At 27.6% G+C, this 18,635-nt stretch overlaps 2 protein-coding genes across 3 annotated transcripts; both read right to left on the minus strand.

The window, feature by feature from the left end:
• Positions 1–6,138: 6,138 nt before the first annotated feature.
• LOC111027189 lies at positions 6,139–8,522 on the minus strand. The gene is made up of 4 exons (XM_022305435.1): positions 8,020–8,522; positions 6,589–6,760; positions 6,465–6,522; positions 6,139–6,376 (listed from the first exon to the last, which is right to left on the minus strand). The coding sequence occupies exons 1-4, from the start codon at positions 8,096–8,098 to the stop codon at positions 6,149–6,151; spliced, it is 537 nt and encodes a 178-aa protein (XP_022161127.1). The 5' UTR covers positions 8,099–8,522; the 3' UTR covers positions 6,139–6,148.
• Positions 8,523–10,792: 2,270 nt separating this feature from the next.
• LOC111027170 lies at positions 10,793–16,139 on the minus strand. Of its 2 annotated transcripts, none has more exons than XM_022305409.1 (10): positions 15,890–16,139; positions 14,808–15,022; positions 14,548–14,746; positions 14,318–14,494; positions 13,989–14,248; positions 13,712–13,923; positions 13,131–13,644; positions 12,805–13,065; positions 12,538–12,734; positions 10,793–11,175 (listed from the first exon to the last, which is right to left on the minus strand). In XM_022305409.1, the coding sequence occupies exons 2-10, from the start codon at positions 15,012–15,014 to the stop codon at positions 11,043–11,045; spliced, it is 2,160 nt and encodes a 719-aa protein (XP_022161101.1). In that variant the 5' UTR covers positions 15,015–15,022; positions 15,890–16,139; the 3' UTR covers positions 10,793–11,042. The 2 variants fall into 2 exon arrangements, with proteins under 2 accessions (XP_022161101.1, XP_022161100.1); XM_022305408.1 differs by having other exon boundaries at positions 14,808–15,044.
• Between the last annotated feature and the right edge of the window lie 2,496 nt (positions 16,140–18,635).

Below are 18,635 nucleotides of genomic sequence, written 5' to 3' on the forward strand. Positions count from 1 at the left end.
GTCACAATCCGGGAAAAAATTGTATTCTAAAGCAACCGACTGTCCGACGCAGATTTGTGAGATCGCCTAGTTTTGTACTAGGTAGCATAAACTAGACCTCCAAGACGTGGGGGGCTATAATATTTCATATTTTAAAAACGTTACACTGATAGTATGTCATTATAATAATAATAGTTAGACATATTAAAACAAGGGGTGCTAAAGACCCTTTTGCACCCAGTACCCACTTAGTTGCGCCATAGTTGCTAGGTGGGTACATAAGCAACTATAGTTACTTAGTTAGCAAGTCCCTTATAAAAAAGGATTCGTTTCGTTCCTCGTTCTTTTTTAAAGAAAAGAAATTCTCTTCATTCCATGTTCCTTGAAAAAAAAGAATTCGTTCCTTAGTCGTTCCTTTGGAAAATGAACAAGTTTCTTTTTGAGTTCCAAATAAAATAAAAATTCTTATTTTATCATTAATTTTTTTTCCATGTATTTAGGTAGGTACTTATATAGGTACCTATTTAACTTTTTAATTATACTTATGCATGCCTAAAAGTACATTTATAATTTACTATTTAGTTTCAGAATATTTAATATTGAATATTTTCTTGTATTCATCTAGGTATATTTATTATTTTTCAAACAGTATAAATTAATATTATTATACGATTAACTTCGATACTTGAAACGATCACTAATTGGCAATAAACTCCTTGAGAAAATTGTTTTTAATTTAAATAATAATATCTAAATAATTTCAAACTCGAAAGGAACAAAAATGTCATTATTTTTTCTTTAAATTGAAGAACTTGTTCCTTCCAAATCCTGGAACTGAGTAATGGCCAATGGGCATAGGTAGGCAGTACTCTTCATTTACCTCATATAATAATTATCCTAATATTTCAAATATATTTGTTCTGCATACCTATATAGGTACTCTAAACTCAAATTTATAAATAAAATTTCATCACGGTCTATCTCTAACAAATGTTGAGTTCGTTCGCATGTAAGGGTATACATCTCGGTATCTTCCATATTCCTATATAAGAAACCCACTTATTTATTCATCACAAACTATTTACAAAACGAGCCTCCAATAGCCCATCATTTTGTTCCAACAACATCGAGTTAAATACTATAAATAGGTATATAATTAATTATTATAATAGTACCTATATGGCTATATAGGTATTTAATATTTATGTAGGTATATGGTATATCATACATTCATATTCTATTATTGTTAGCCGTTAAGTATTAGGTATAACTTTTAAGTCAATACCGACTTTCAAACGGCGTGTGACGAGTTCGTCATTCATGGTAGGTACCAGGTATACGGGGTAATCGAAAATAAGTCCGGGTAAAAAAATCCTATACTAGGAAAAAAAGTTAAGTGAAAAATTTACTGAAATACTTTTTCTAGTACAGTTCTACAGTTGTACTTTGTATTTTAGTGTGAAATGTATAAATTGCTTGTACATTTAGGTACCTATATTATAATATATATTTATTATCTATACCGCATAATATCTATCAAAATTCAATATTATGATGTAGGAAATAAGTAACAAATACAAGTACGAGTGAGCGTTTGTTTTAGAATTTTATATTTTTTACAGTTCAAAAGTAAGTTTGAATTTAAAAATGGAATCAATTAATTCTAAGAAAAAATACCCCCAAGTTGCGTATATGGGATGTTCAATTTCAACAAAGAATGCTCTAATTTTATTCGTTGGAGGTGCTAAAAAAATAGCTCTATGAAGTGTCTGTGTTTTTTAAAAACTGATTTAGATGTAACCACCCAACTTTTATTTCTGTGCATAATGATCATGTGCATCAAGGGAATGGAAATCTTATTTCTAGGACAAAAATAAAAAACTTAAGCTTAGCTGTAAGTCATAACATAAGAAACAGTTGTGATTAAAATATTATATTTTAAATTGCATTATTATAATAATTATTCAGGTATTATTGTATTTATTACTTCAGACTTTTTTAGTTGATTTACTTTTTCCTAGTGTGGCAGCTTTTTTGTCGGGACTTCTTTTCCGCGATTCCTATATGGTGGATATCAAATAGGCAATAGCTTCAAATGAATGCATATAATTAATATATTTAGAAAATGTAATTGTGCAGGTAGTGTTGAATAACTTCAATATACCTATCTATAAATGTATATTATAATATATTATTTAGATAAATATTGAGCTTTTGTGATTTTTAATTTTTTTTTTTTAAATTTAAACTTAACCACAAATAAAACAAAATCATGGTCATGTATCTTAAATTTTTTTTAATTGATAAAATAACAGCAAGTATGGGATATCGTATAATTTGCTCAAGTTTTTTGACTAAGCCTAAACATTTTTATCAAGACCTTAAACAAAAAAAACTAAATAAATTCAAAATTTCAAATACCTTTTTTTAGTAAGCTACTAGGTAGGTAAGTAGCGTATAAAATGTTCGAACCTTATAAAGTTATAAAGTATGAAAATAAAATTGTTTTTAAATTTTCAATTACCCTTCTACACAAAATACTATTGTTGCTGATTATGCTGATGATAAAATCATATTGTCAGTGCATAATGATCCATTAATTGCCTCAAGAAATTTACAATTCCACTTAAATCTACTCTCAGAATGGTATGCCAAATGGAAAATTAAATTGAACAACAAAAAATCCATTCACACAACTTTCACCCTAAGACACGGACTTTGCCCTAACAAACTGTAAATAATTTACCTATACCTACTCATGACATTTCCAAAATATCACCCTCCATAAAATCACAAATGCACCACCCTTCGTCTCCAACATGACCCTCCACAAAGACCTAGGTATAAAAATAGCTAAAGAAGAAGCTGCTATTTTCTATCAACGATTTTATAACAAATTAGTAAACCATGAAAATCTTTTAATAAAAGGATTACATATTCCGTCACTTCCTGGAAATCCACGCCACAGGCTAAAAAGGAAATGGTGTAGGGATCATCTAACTTAATTCTAAGTTATAATTAATAGTAATTAGTAATTACGCAATAAACAAGCTAAGTGCTACTGATGGGTGGCTTCTTATTCACGTTACTCCATAATGTTTTGTTACCCTAATCTCACATATATTTATTGTGCTTAATAGTGGATATAGATTGTATATTTCTGGTAAAAATATAAAAAAAAATGTTCAATTACAAAATTATTTGAAAATGTAGATAATATTTATGAATTTTATCAAAATTCTAATTTAAAACTCTCATTGCTCATTAAAAATTACTGTAGATTTACTCTCAACCTTTAATTCTTAATTCCGGCATTAACAAATTACGGGAAACTTTTATGAAAACTATACTGTATACAGTATAGGTACTATAACTACCCATTTTATTTTGGGAGTATTATTATATTGTTATTATTATGTACAATATTTAGTGAAAATTTCAAGTACCTACCATAATTCATTTTTGAATTACAAGAAAACAATAAAATCGATCTTGTCAAACAATTGTTAATCGTTATAAGTAATAATTTCAGATTTTTCCAATTATTTATTAATTATCCTTCCCCTCCACAAGTACAAATTAGATTTAATTCCTATCAGAAAAAATTTAGAAGTTGAAAATTGAAGCTTTTGATGGCTTCAAAAAGTGATGATTACAAAAAAAAAAAAACTATACATAAATACATCATGGTAAAGTCAATTTATTCATTGCTCTACAAGGAAAAATTTAAGATCCACTCACCATAAAAAATGTTATTAGAAAACTCTTGTAATATGCGTAATATAAAAACGGAAAAATTTCATAGCGATAATTATAGCTTTGTAAATATGATAGGGTTAAACTTTAAAATCCGAAACCCATGTAATTTTAACATTTCATGTTTTAACCAAACACAATGATAAATACATAGTTATCTGAATTTAATTTTAGGATTATGTCAAAATATTTGGTAACTGTTAAACTTTGTAAACCTCCATGACATTTATTATTTTCTACAATTTTTCTTGGTAGCCAATGCTATAAATTTAAAATTTATAATAATTAGTTATAATATTAGACTGTGGAATGTTGAATGATGTTATGTGGTAGATAATTATAAATAGTTAATGTAAGTTAGTAAATGTATTATACTGGACAATATTTTGGTATGGCACATATAAGTATACAACCCTGGTATGGTACAGTAGTAATGGTACATGGCACATTTTTCTAAAATAACCATAGCCCTTTAAAAAGGTCTGTACAATCTATAAAAATAATACATATTGAGTTCTTGATCACCAATAAGCAAATATTAAATGTAGATATAAATTTGTTGGACACTCCTAGTTGATTATTTATTTGTTATTAGAAAACAATAGACATACATTTTAAGTTTCAACTCATAAAAACAATAGCAAATCCAAACAAAATTTATTTTACACACAAAACCACAAACATTTAAAAATTTTTGAGAGAGTAAATTATAATTTACAAAATACTGTTTTAATCTAGGTAAATTAAAGGACAAAAAAAATCAGTCATATATTAATTAATACATGTTAAATATAAGGAAAACTTTGAAATTACTCTGACTCACAGCCTTTGTTTTATTTTAATATACAATAATAAAAATATGTAATAAGTTCAATAACTGTAATTTTATCTTATAATAATTTAGTATAACATCTTAATGCATAGCTTGCCATGGGCATAGATAATTTTATCATTATGATACAATATCAATAAAAATTGTAAATGTAGCAAGTAAAAACACCAACGCTACAAATTTACTATCATAATTACAATAAACTAGATGGTAATAAACTAAAGCAATTGAGATTCAATAGTTGAACAGGCAATTTAAGTAGCTATGATAAATTTAATCCAACTATGGAAACATTTTTATGAAATGATGGCCCAAAATTTAGATGTACTTCTAAAATAAATATTGATAAGAATTGAATTTAGGATTATTATAGTTGAGATTAGTTACACTTATGAAAACACAACATTATGATGAATTAGTATAAAAAAACACTCATAAATAAAAAAAAACATAAATATTACTCACAAAGGTTAATTATTAAGTGATAAATTCCTAAGCAAAAATTATAAACGTATAAATAATCAGAACTAGCTACTTTTTCTTAAACTTTAAAGTATTTAATTTTTAAGAAGTAAAATCAACATAATATTTAGTTTAGATTACGAGTAAATATTTCCATGTACTTAACAAAAAACAACTTACACATATAGTGTAATTAAATGCTAATATTAAATAATGAGTAACAATAGTAAACAATACAAAGACCTTATAGAATTCATCTATTAATATTTAATGACTAGGACAATTTGTATTAAGCCTACTTGTGATTGTACTTTACAATTAACATGTAGGTTTTTAAAATTTTAATGATTTATGTTTTTACTAACTTAATTTCCTTGATACAATACTGACCAACAAAACAAATGGACATAAAAAATAAAATTATAGGAATAATGCATAGTATTCACTATTCAGTGTTAAAAAATTATAGAATAACAAGTGTAATAGTTGATCAGCTATAGTCTAATACACAATCTTATAGAATTTATATCAGATGTTATATTGCACGCACCAATTTACTAATATTAAGTAATGATTAAAAATATACACTTAATTAATTTAATAATAAGGCTTTGGCAAACAGACTACAGGAAAACAGTACTAAACTAGGTTATAACTATTAGTAATATTTAAATTATAGCACATTTCAAGTCTTATGGGTAAAATATTAGCTGCAATTCTTTCAAAATAATAGACATTTAACATCAATAACATGAAACAATATTTTAAATATTAAAATATTATTATAAAGAGATTCAATACATAATAAAGAACAATAAATGATGATCAGTCTGAAAATATCAAGCATTATCATCACAATAAATTTAGTTAAAATATAGAGGACTTTGACCAATACTTTTATAATTAAACAATTTTTGATAGATCTTCACCAACGCCCAAGTTCTATTTTATTCTGTAAATAATTACTTATTTATATTACTTTAAATTATTTTAACCGCCATTAATACTGTAATAAATTAATACCATTCAACAATATGTATCTACAATACTTCACCGATAAATGTAAAATATTATGAAAATGCCTATTAGTATGTTAAAATAAATAATACATTTTGTACTTCATATGAGTTCAGTATGGAAAGCACCTTGTTCTTGGTCAAATTGAACAACCGAATGGGAAACTCGAAATTGTGGTTGTCGTGGGTTGCGTATAAAACGGGATCTAGAGTTTGAGCAAGGTTTTGGAGAATTGCGAATTCGTGCTCGTTCCCATTCCATTAATAATGCATGCGTACGATGAATTTTTTCCAAACGTTGTTCTTCAATAGTTTGCGTATAATCTGCACCCTAAGATATAATTTAAATTGTATTAATAGAAAATAATAATAATAATTTTTTTTCAAAATGAGAATATAGTAGATTGATTATCACTTACCATTTCTATTTTTTCATCTAACATTCTAAAGAAATTGAGTTGACTAGAAGATAATTGTCTATACATAGAATTATGTATAAGTACTCTATAATAGTTAATGATGAATAAAGAAATAGTTGCTTACGGATTGACAAATAACGAAGTGGAAGACTGTGGACATGACACACGTTGATGTAGTGGACTTGAATCATCCATTTCAGACATGTCACATAAATTGTTTACAGACGGTGTACTTGTCAGCTGTATTTGTTCTTCAACATGATTTTCATAAGCACTGCCCTCACTTTTTTCATCATCTAAAAAACAAACAGTTATAAGACATTTTAATTGTGTTATGGTTGTAAATACATTTTAAAATAAATTGTTAAATTAATGTCTTATAAAATGTTGAATACCTATATTGTTTTGATATAAATTATATAATAGGAACTTATCTATTGTTAAATGTATTTTTTTTTTTATAATCATTTTTTTTATAGAAGGGGTCGGCAAGTAATTTCTATTGGAATCCAAAAAGTAAAATAATAAATAATTGAGGCCCAGGGAAAAAAATCTTTGTAAAACTGCTGTATTTTTATAACAGTAATATGAAGGCAAAAATAATTGTAAAACCCTGTTTCACAGTCAGGTTTTCTGTCTAGTAAGATCTGCTAGTTGCCTATCGTTGGATTATAGTATATATTATGATATTTATAAATATTTTTCTACTGGGGCCATTAATGCTATTTTATCTGAAAAAATAACAAAGTTATAATACTTGGACTTTAATATGGCATGAAGTGTGAATTAATTATTAATTGCATCTTATGAATATAAAATTAATATTTCAATTGACACAGTATAGTAGTGTGCTTACAGGCTATAAAGATAAATATTTAAGGGTGACCAGGAATGAATACATTCCCCTTCTGGAAAATTATTTATACTCTCGAACATTGAATTGAGTACAAAGTATTTAAATCTGGGAATGAAATTAAAATAAAGTAGACTCAATAATATTACTATACATAGAGTGGTACAAATGTATGTCGTTATCTTCAATACATCAATCTATAAATATAAAAATGTATTGTACAATAATACATGTAGTGGCATAACCAGGGGAGTGTTTTGGTTGTGGAAACAACTCTCTATCGGCTGTCTATATGTACCATATGATTAAGGTTTCTACAAAATATGTTGTCATATATGATTCTAGTTAATATTTGATATTATTAATATGAAGATTGATGACTAAAATAGTGGATGTGTAGAGCCTCCCACATTATATTTAAATATAAAATTAAAACACCCCTCTAAAAACATCTTGGTAACAAGCCTGAATGCATGTTTAAATTAATTAAAAAATACATTTTCTTACAAATGATTATCTACTATATCATAGTACTTAATAATATATTATATTAGGTATTTAGATACACAATGCAAGTTTTTGAAAATTTGAATTGAGTACTATCCTAAATACTAATACAAGTTGGTATACCAATGTAAGTGTTTGTTTATGGATTGTAAAAAGTGAAATACAGAAAATAAAAACGTAAATAATATAAATTACCAGATTCTTTGTGCTTGTTTTTTTTCTTCTTGGTCTTTCTGGAATATGAGATTCCGAAATGACTAGGACCACAGCCCATATTATGCAAACAGCAAAATCGTATACTCCGCTTCACGGTCTGTACTGGTTAGTTTTACCGTCCAACGAAGGCATATTGTATGACTGATTGTCAAAAATATGGATAGGTATTAGATAAAAAAGCATCTTGCCGGTCGTGTCGAAGAAACTACAGTTACTGTAGTTACATTTGAGGTTTAACGTTAAAAATTATAGATCCAATACATTTTCGAAAGGTGGCGAGGAGGTTGTCTTAATACATATTTAGCATTCTCTTAGTGTACAATTGTTCGAACACTCGAATAGGATACTTTAATCGGGTAAATAAGGAACAATATGACGAGAATATGGTAAGTAGTTATAATTTTATTATATTATATTATTTATATTCGATAAATGTTTGTAATTTTATAAAATAATAATATTTTTAATATCTCAAATCTCAATCGTGATTCGTATTGTGGTGATTGTTTTGATAATTTAATTTTGATACCTAGTAAAAATATGGAAAAAGAAAACAATGTTATGGAACTAAGTATTATCTTCGTAAACGGTCACACTGCGAGTCGCGAGCTTTTTAACTTCAACTTCCAAGCACAATTTCAAGAATTTCAATTTTAAGATAGTATTATTACTTAGTAGTAGGTATCTTAATTCTTAAACAACTTTACCGTAGTGTTAGAAATAATTATTCCTTATACTATATACTAACTATCTTAAATCTTGTTTACAAACTGGGCCTGAATTCAGTGGTGGCGGGAACTTTTTGAGTCTTAGAAGCACCTATGTTAGACATGAAGCAATTGCTTCAAATAGTATTATATCCCGGCGCTACTGGGCCTGATTGGTATGTAGGTATCGGCGCATCGAGATTTTTACTTATTCTAAGACTTAAGAGGCCCATTTTGATATTCACTGGCCCAGTGGCGAAACGAACATGATCTTTGAGAATAAGTTGCTTTCGATTTTTTTAAATGTTTAGGGGTATTTAAGGGCAGGTGGGTGGGTGGTTGTTTAATATAAAAGTGAAAAACAATTACTTGATAATAATAATCATAGTAGGCAAATAGTAATAGTAATGCTAATAGTACTTGTGTTTATTAAAAATAGTTAGTAAGAAGGTGGGTGGTGGATCAATTTTTGGTTGTTTATGGGTTATTTTAGGTTCGTTTAATCGTTTCGCCATTGAAGTGGCCCAGAATTTCGTCTAAAATTGTAACGAACTTATGGGTACCCAGCTAATCATATTTTAAACATGAATTTATTTTCAACCAAACTCACACGACCGGCCTCTAGAATAAAGAACAGTAGCAGTAGGCAAATTTTTTCAAAGTAGTTCGCCTAACCAATCCGTCCGCATTTCCAAATGATTTTTAATAATATGCTCAGTGGTGTGAACTGAGGGTCTCACTTGCTTGGCTTATATAAAAATATGGAATTTAGGACGTCCTTCCCCCCCCCCCCNATTTCCAGCCGGAAAAAAAATTAAACAATAATACGCAATTCAAATCAATAAACTTACAAATGATTAAATTAATAATATAATTAAATAAATAAATAAATATTAATATAATTCAATAATACGTTATGATAACACTATTGCCAATACAAAATGCACTAATATAAATAATACAAATATATTTAATAAATTACAAATACAAATATTAAAAATCTATTTAACAATATACAAATTACAAATACAAATAAATTAATGTATGTACTGTTTACGAGATTTTTCATTAAATAATCATAAAAGTTGTTAAATGCGTGTATAAATATAATTCGTAAATACTTTTACATAACTTTGGTTTATCAATTATTACCCATTAAATTTGGCAATAAATCCATTAAGTGAATGATGATATTCGTTAGATGATCATATATTTCAGATAAAACCAAAGAACCTATTTTCCAATTTTTTATTATGTGTATAAATAAATATTTATTGATTCAGAGAGGAAACGTCCAGTACCGCTAAAATCCTAGGGGGGAAAGTCCAAATAACAAAAATATAAGCTATATGATATTAGGGATGTGCCAAACCTTCACAAATCCATACCACGAAGGTTCTACAATCAAATATCTGTTCGACCAGTCACTTTAGCACCCAGGGGGATAAGCCCCTTGTATGACTAAGTATATATTTTGGTAGCACCCGGGCATTTTCCAAGGATACACGTCTTCACAACAATTTAATAATCGAAACATTATGACAACTGAATATTATTACAGATTCCACTCAAAACTATCAACACACTTAAATAATATTTTCTTACTCTCAAGTAAATCTCTCCTTGGAAATCCAAAGCACCATTTGAACAGGGGAGGGGGGCTAAATCCAAAGTTACAAAAATAATTCATACTTTTAATTAGTACCTATGGACGTTATAATTAGGTTAGGTTACTATTAACAAATTGTGGCCGTTTTTTGGCAGTATTAACATGATAAACTAAAATTATAAAAAAATAATACAATCAAATATTATTCCCTCTCTTCGGGAGTCCCTGACAGCTTTATAATACCCCAACCTCATAGAAATTACCTTGGCTAAGAAATAATTTTAATTCTAGGATAATAAAACAAATTATTTTTATATTATATTATATTTAATAAAAATGACATTATAACAATAAAGAATAGATAATAATATAACATTGACGGTTTTAATGGGAAATACAAAAATAATTAATATGATTATAGTTTGGTTACAGAAAATACTTCATTACTATGTTAGATATAATTATAGTATCATAGTACAATTTTAATACAAGACACTGTATTAACAACATTATGTAAATGTAGAGCTCTTTCTGTTTATTAATAGCAGTGGCCAGTGAGACAATTTGAAACTAAGTCCAGTGTTACTAATAGAGTATTATACTTAAAACTGTATAATAAGAAATAAGTTATACAAATAAAAAATGAATTCATCTTAAACTTAAAACAACAAAATGTATTTTAATTTTTAAAAATCTTCCTTTATAAAGGAATTTATTAGTTTACCCACATTTTTATCAAAGCCAATAATAAATAACATATTTCCTCGGCCTAGATTTATTTGTTCATAATGCTTTCCATTTAGACAAAGTATAATGATTCTGAAAAAAATATAATTAGTGGTTGAATTAATATATAACTATAGTAAGTACTAAGTACAATAAATTGTAAATAGTAATAAACTGGTTTATAACTAGTCAGGTAAAACTTTGGTTTTTTCATTTGCCAACACATATTTAGAATTGATGAGTGTTAAAATATATCTTCAAAAATAATTTAAATACTGTCACTTCAAAACAGTAAAAATTAATATTGGATTCGACCAGTGTTACACAGTTTTTTAAAGCACTTAATATTTTAGTCATCAGTAATAGTAAATAATGCTTTTGGTATGGTTATGGTGTTAGAAAATGATTAATAGAGGCTGGTTATGAACCTATTGCAAGCTCTAGTTTAATTTTTTTAAATAAAGTAAACATATAGTTTAAGAGAATACCACAAGTCCACAAATTGTTTTATAAGAAAGGCTCGGCCTATTGCCCTATAATTTGCTAGATTGTACAGGATCTATTACATTTTTAAATTAAAAAGTTCTTAAAATACATTTTTCATATTTATCAGTTGGTTTTATTGATTATTAAATTGTATTATTGAAAAAAAAGAAAATTAGTAGATTCCAATTTGTGTTTATACACAGGGGATGATTAGACCCCACACAACCACTTCAAGTAATTCACAAAGTACAACAATTTAAGGGTTAAGAAACTTAGAATTTCACCATAATAAGAGAAGAATTTTTTAGCAGTCATGTCATCATAAAAATCAAAACAATATTGAACATTAAATCTTTTACTTTTCAGTGAAAATTTGGTTTTAGAAAGTAATGAGTTTTTCATTCAAAGATACTTTTTCGAGTAGAAAAAATGATCTGATCATCAACTTTGAGGAAGGATTTTGTTAGAAAATTACGCATTGTACTAAAAATAAGATTCTCGGTAACTTAACAGAGGAAAAAAATGAATAATTGTTTGGTAACATTGATTACCAATAAGTTAGACCGTTTTCACTCAGAACTGTTTATCATTTTTGACAATGATTTATTATTGAATTTAAATTTAACACATATATTACACTATTACAGTGACCTATTCAATGAAAAAGTCCATTCTACACCTACTGCACAGCAAAGCAGTTATCTTCTTGACGGCTTATCTTATCTATGACTTTGGTCTTGTCAGTTATTTCCATAGCAAAAATGTTTTTACTTTATAATCTAGTAACTTTTGATGGTCTGTAGGGGTAGGACTACTTATAAGTTACTCTGAATGTTTAAACATATTTAAAATTAAAAATTATATTAAAGTTGCCTATATCTAACCAATAAACAAATGTGGAGGATCCTCTAGTTAAAAAAATAATTTAATTAATACAATATTGTACTTTAATATTATAGAAATACTTACTTCACTGGGATTTTAAAATGTGCTCGATATCCTTTCATATTTCCTTTAAAAAGTTTCAAATTCATTTTGTTATTTCCCAAAAATACAAATACATCAAATTCTTTATTATTTTCTTTAGCCCACTTAAAAGAAAGATGAGGATAAACTTGAGGAATATCTTTTTTATCAGAATCTGCTGCGTCTGAACCATCAGGTATCTAAAAAATAAATTTGAGTTAGTATAACATAATTATAAGTTTTATCATTTATGTTAAAATAAAAAATTACTTTGAACAATATGGATTCTAAATAGGAAAAAGTCAAAGGTTGGTTATAATCAATTTCAATTTCCTTAGATGAATTTACTTCTGAAGTTAAACCATATACAGTTGGTTTATTTTCTAATTTTTCTGGGTAAATTAAAGATAATGTTATTAATGTAATAGCTTCATGCACACTGATCAATCGTGAATTTGCACACATTGATTTCTTCATACACATTCGACTGTCATATGTTATCATTATACGAAGGCCTAAAGGATCTAAGACCTAAAAAAATGTATTAAAATAATAAATTTCCAATTTCAGAAATTAAAATAATTGTAAGTAAATACTTCGCAAGTTTTTTTTATCAAATCTTCAGATAAAAATGTTAACAGCTTGTCTACTAATTTTGGAAGTGGTTTTATCAAGTATAAAACACTTGGTTGGTTTTGGTTGACATCATTAACTTCTGATTGAATCTCATCCGCTACTATTTCTCCTGGTGTTGATACAGGATTAATTTGTTGACTGTTGATATTTAAGGTTGATATGCGATTGATACTGTCAGTTAATTGGACTAAGACTCTTTGATTTTTTTCCAATGCTATTTCGGCTGAATTTACCTTTTTACATTTGGTTGAATTCTGTTTTGTATTTTGATAACTGCTTGAAGATGAACTACAAATTTGATCATTCTGGTTTTGAGTTTGTGTTTCATCATTTTCTGCAGTTGGTTGAATAACAACTTTTTCTTTATCTGATGTTTTTTGTAACTCTACTATCACTTTTAATTTATCATCAATTGATTCAGTTATAGAGTTTTCTTCCTTTTTCATTATATTATTTTGCAACTTCAAGATATTTCTGAAATTAGTACATTTTAAATACATTTGAAAATATTATATACAAAAGTTAATTGTACGTTACTTACATGCTTGTTCTAGCATATTTAGCATATTCTATAAACGGTTCAATTGGATGAATTTGTGATTTTTTTAATAGACTTGTATTGTTGAAGCGTAAAATATACTCCCAAAGTCCTACATCAGGTGTTGAATTGTGAAATAATCTGTTTTTAGCAAAAAAAAATGTATTCTCCAAAATTTTCTTTAATGGCAAATGCATAACAAGTGAAGTTAAAATCTAAAACAAATTTGAATGTCCATAAAACTAATTAGACTAGATTAAACAAAGGCGATTTAACTCACAGTTGAACTTCTTAGCATTTCTCGTGGAATAACTTCAGGTTCATGACCCCATCTATTTAATTCAATTTCATACCGCAATGTACTTTCGTCCATTTTATTTAAATTTTCTACTTGATTTAAAAAATTGTAAATAAATTTTAATTGCTTATTTTCAAATGTTTCATCTCTATCTTCAATACAAACATCTTTCATTTTAGATCCAAACAATTGTTCAACCTTTTCGATACCACTCAAAGTGTAAGTAATGTACATAATACGACCTAAAATTTATTTGAATCATCAATAATTCAACTACTTACATAGTCATAATTATTTTTAAATTTAATTACATGGTTCATTGGAATGAAGATGAATTAGTTTCATCACATGTTTATGACTCCAACCTTCATAAGATTTATGCCTTACTATGTGTTCTGTAGTTAGTAATGGATCTCTACTTAAATACCAGTTAGTCATACATTTGGTAAAACCACGACCATGGCCATTAGACGTAATGGTTAAAAAATCTAAACAAAATATGTGTTATTCTCATAGATTTATCATTTTCAAAAATATTTACCTTGCTCAGAAAGAAGGGTATTAGCTCTTTCACAGAATTTAACAAACATCAATAGTTTTAATCCATCTGTACATATTGTAGAGACTGCTGCATAAGCATCTGCAACCATTTTTACACATGATTTCAAATTAAATTTGGCACACACAGCCAATGTAAAAATCAGGAGCCGGTCATCAAGAAGCTTATCTTCTTTTTTAATCTATAATTAATACAATTATACAATACTTAAAAATATAACTGAATACTTGATATTAACTAACCTTTAAAATTATTGGAACTATAGAATTAATCTCTTCAGTTTTATTCTTTGTAACAATTTTTCCAATTATCCGCACACCAGTAACATCATCATGATGATTAAAATCCCAAAATGAAGTTCGAATTGGAGGAGGAACATATATACAATAGTTATGTCCCAAATATAAATAACGACGTAACTTATATTCGATTAAAGAATATGCAGGCATATTGATACCTAAGTATTTTTTAAATTTTAGCTATAAAAATATCAAATATCAAATGTTAAGTATACATAATTTAGTAAAATTAAACAGACAATATTACAAGAGCATAACAATTTTTTTAAATTCTTATCTTTGAATATATAGGATGATTTACTATAGTATTAATTAAAACAAAACAGAGTCCAAGACCATAAATGAACCTAGTCATGCACCCTTGTGTATGTGAGGTGAATTAGATGAATTCAAGTACCTATTGTGTCCTCAGTGGAGGGTGTCAGGAATTTATATATGGTAAGCTCAATTTGAGGCAATGAATTTTACTCAAGGGCCAATATATAATACCTATAATAAAGCGTGAAATCTTTGCTCTACAGTCCACACTTCTTGTTAAATGTACTTTTAACTATCTACATAACATAATGTTTTTGACTCCTTGTACGGCATCAATTAAAAAAGGACAAAAAATATTTGATAACTTGCTTTTGATGTAAATTTTAATATTTTCAATTTTCTTTAAATTTTAGAGCAGGCCAGTGGGCGGACCATGGATATTTTGGGGAGGGCAATGACCTGGCCTTGGCGCTGCCACTATGTGTCCTCTTTAACAACAAACCAATTACACATGAGAGAGATGTGGACTTACTTTTATAATTGATATTAGAATTAAATAAACCTCAGTACTCTTAGAGATAGAAAATATAACTTCAAATTAATTAAATTATACCTACAATTAATTATGAATAATTTAAATGAATTAAATTACTAATATAGGTAACAGATTATAATCATGAATAAAGCATTATATATTATATTACAGTATATATATTATGTCATGATTAAATATTATAAATTCATTATTTATAAATTATTGTTATTACCGTTATCAACAGGAGACAGGAACTACGACTTAGATCATATTATACTATGGAATATGGATTGAGTTATTGTAGCCTGTTTAACTGCCCATGTAAACAATTTTACGCATAATATATAATATAAACGAGGATTGTCTGGACTTCTGGACTCTAGAGTAGGTATAGAATATAGAATATGAGAGTATGATCACAGATTAAATAAAACTTTATTTAATCTGTGGTATGATACTGCACTATCTATGAAGTACGGTACTACGGTCTACATAAAAAGTTGGGACTCGGGAGTGATAATGTGTTCGAAAAATGATAAGAGTTGTAATCTTGCGGTTACCTGTGACCATAAATTAAGATATACCTTAATATCTATATATACCTATATATCTTAATTCGTGCCTGTGACCAACTACTTGAGGTGGTGGTGTTTCACGGGACCGAACTACTGTACGATGCTCCTGTAATTGCATAGCATGTCGAGGAATATGAGGAATATTTTCGTTTTACTTACGGTGTAGTCACTCGGCGTCGAAAAGTGATTCGTAATTTGAAGGCATTTAATACGGACATTGTCCACTAAGGGCACTAAGAAGACCGATTTTTTGAAAAATATTTTGTAGTGGTATACGCATTTAAACATTAACAACGAATGTAGTTTTTTGGATTTATTTTTTTTAGAAATGTTAATATTTGTATGCTTAAAGTGTCGATGAAATCAGAATTTTCTTATTTTACTTCCTTTTTTTAATATTGTTAATAAACTACTTAAGTGTCTGTAAGTATATCTTTAATTGTGGTCCATACTAAATTGAGATGTCAGGTACGAGTACGATATCATAATGTGTTCAGTCTAAAGCTAAACATCACAGAAATTATTGTAAATATACATGCTTGTCATCCAAAATAACCTATAGGTACATCATAACGGGATGTTGTTACGCCACTCGTAATGCTATTGTTATGCACATAACAAAGTTGTTCAGTGTTCTTGTCTATAAAAAAAAAAAATATATAAAATAAAATAGTAGCTTTAAGGTTTATGATCAGTAGCCACTTATAATTTTCTCGACTTAAGCGTAGATCCATGATGTAGCGAATGTCTTCTTGTCCATATAAACAGAAAAAAAATACATTTTTTTTTTATTAGATAAAATAGAATACTTATACAATGTGTAATATTTATGTACATACAATAAGTAAATTTTATAATAATATAGAAACAACATGATTCGCTTGAGGGGGGAGGCCCACCAGTGGATATCCTCTAGCTTGGGGGAGAGAGTTTTTTTTTTTTAATTAGTGCAGTTCGGGATTCAGGAGATTGCGACATCAGTGTCTTTTTAGTCGACGTGGGGGGTTATTAGGCATGAAGTCACTGACCAAGTTGGAAATCAATGGATTAGTGTGGTTAGGTGTTTTGGTGTGTACATTTTTGTAGTAGTTTTTGGCTGTTGTAGAGACTGTGTCAATTTTAAGATCCTTATGTAGTGAGAGGTTTGAGACGTACCATGGCGCAGATGTTATTAGGCGAAGGGAAATAGACTGGAAGGCTTGTATAGTCCGTATTTGGGAAGGCTTGACACATCCCCAAATTTTTATGCAAAAAAAAAAATACCTATGTACCTATTCACTGGTACATTTAATTTATATGATTTTTTAGCTTGCACTTATCGATTATTAAAATTAAAATGTATGGTTAACAGATCTTAAACATGGAAAAAGGGCATCTAATCCCCTCCATCATAATTTGATAATCGGGTAGAAATGTTTTTTTGATAAAGGTAGACAAACTTGTAAGGAATCTTGTATTAAATTATTAAATCTTAGACATAAATAGAACATTTTTTATGAATTTCTAACTAAATATAATTTGCTAATTTTCGTGATTTTTACGAATTTTGTCAAAATTCGAAGTTTAAATGCTCATAAAAAATTATTGTGGATTTACGCTCAATTTTTTTTTTAATTTCCATCAACAAAAACTTACAAGGAACCTTGTATCATATTTTCAAGTTTTTTGACAAAGTGAACATTTTTTATACACTTGAGTTTAAAAAAAACAAATAATAAACAAACATTTAATATGCTTATAAATAGTTCAACACAAATCAAAATATTTTGAAAATTGTATAGTGTACAAAAAATGCTTACACAAATTTGTTAATACTCATGTATCTACGGTCATTTTTGTTAAAGTAACACTAAAAACAAGAAATCGATTTCTTCGAAAAATGGTGTTGCGTAAATATTCCTGTTTTTCCTGTTGCTTTTGAAAACTATAGGGAATTTAAAATTTTGACCTTCCTAATGTACCAACCAGATTTCCTACTAGAAAAGTTGCTGTTGAAGAAAATCGAAACCGTGGTGAGACAGACCCCAAAAAAAATTTGAATTTTAAATGCATATAAAAATAGTCGTGTCTATGTATCTTTAATATTTTTGAACTGCTATAAAAGAGGACTTTATTTAGAGGACTTTGTATTAAATTGTCCAGCTTTTTACCAAGTGAACAATATTTATCCACAATAATTTTGAATAAGTTGCAAAATTCGAAAAATTTCTTGAAACTTAAAATAGCTCAAGAAGAGTCAAAATATTTCGAATTGTCACCATGTAGGGGAAATGTTTATTTAAATATTTTCTGAACATTTTAAGTCTACGGTTATTGAGTAACATTAATAAAGTTAAATCGATTTTTTCAAAAAAACATACACACATCTTTGTATAATTATTAATTTAAGTTATTTTGTTGTTA

Source organism: Myzus persicae, unplaced genomic scaffold, assembly GCF_001856785.1.
Source record: "Myzus persicae strain clone G006 unplaced genomic scaffold, MPER_G0061.0, whole genome shotgun sequence".
Lineage (NCBI taxonomy): Eukaryota > Metazoa > Arthropoda > Insecta > Hemiptera > Aphididae > Myzus > Myzus persicae.

Bases quoted from the DNA above. Each gene is read 5' to 3' on its own strand.
- LOC111027170 (XM_022305409.1), bottom strand. From the start codon at position 15,014: ATGCCTGCATATTCTTTAATCGAATATAAGTTACGTCGTTATTTATAT. The intron at 14,747-14,807 runs GTTAGTTAATAT...TATTAATTATAG, and splicing joins TAGTTCCAATAATTTTAAAG to ATTAAAAAAGAAGATAAGCT. The intron at 13,066-13,130 runs GTATTTACTTAC...ACATTTTTTTAG, and splicing joins TGATAAAAAAAACTTGCGAA to GTCTTAGATCCTTTAGGCCT.
- LOC111027189 (XM_022305435.1), bottom strand. From the start codon at position 8,098: ATGGGCTGTGGTCCTAGTCATTTCGGAATCTCATATTCCAGAAAGACC. The intron at 6,761-8,019 runs GTAATTTATATT...TTTGTTTTTTAG, and splicing joins AAACAAGCACAAAGAATCTG to ATGATGAAAAAAGTGAGGGC. The intron at 6,377-6,464 runs GTAAGTGATAAT...ATTATATCTTAG, and splicing joins TAGATGAAAAAATAGAAATG to GGTGCAGATTATACGCAAAC.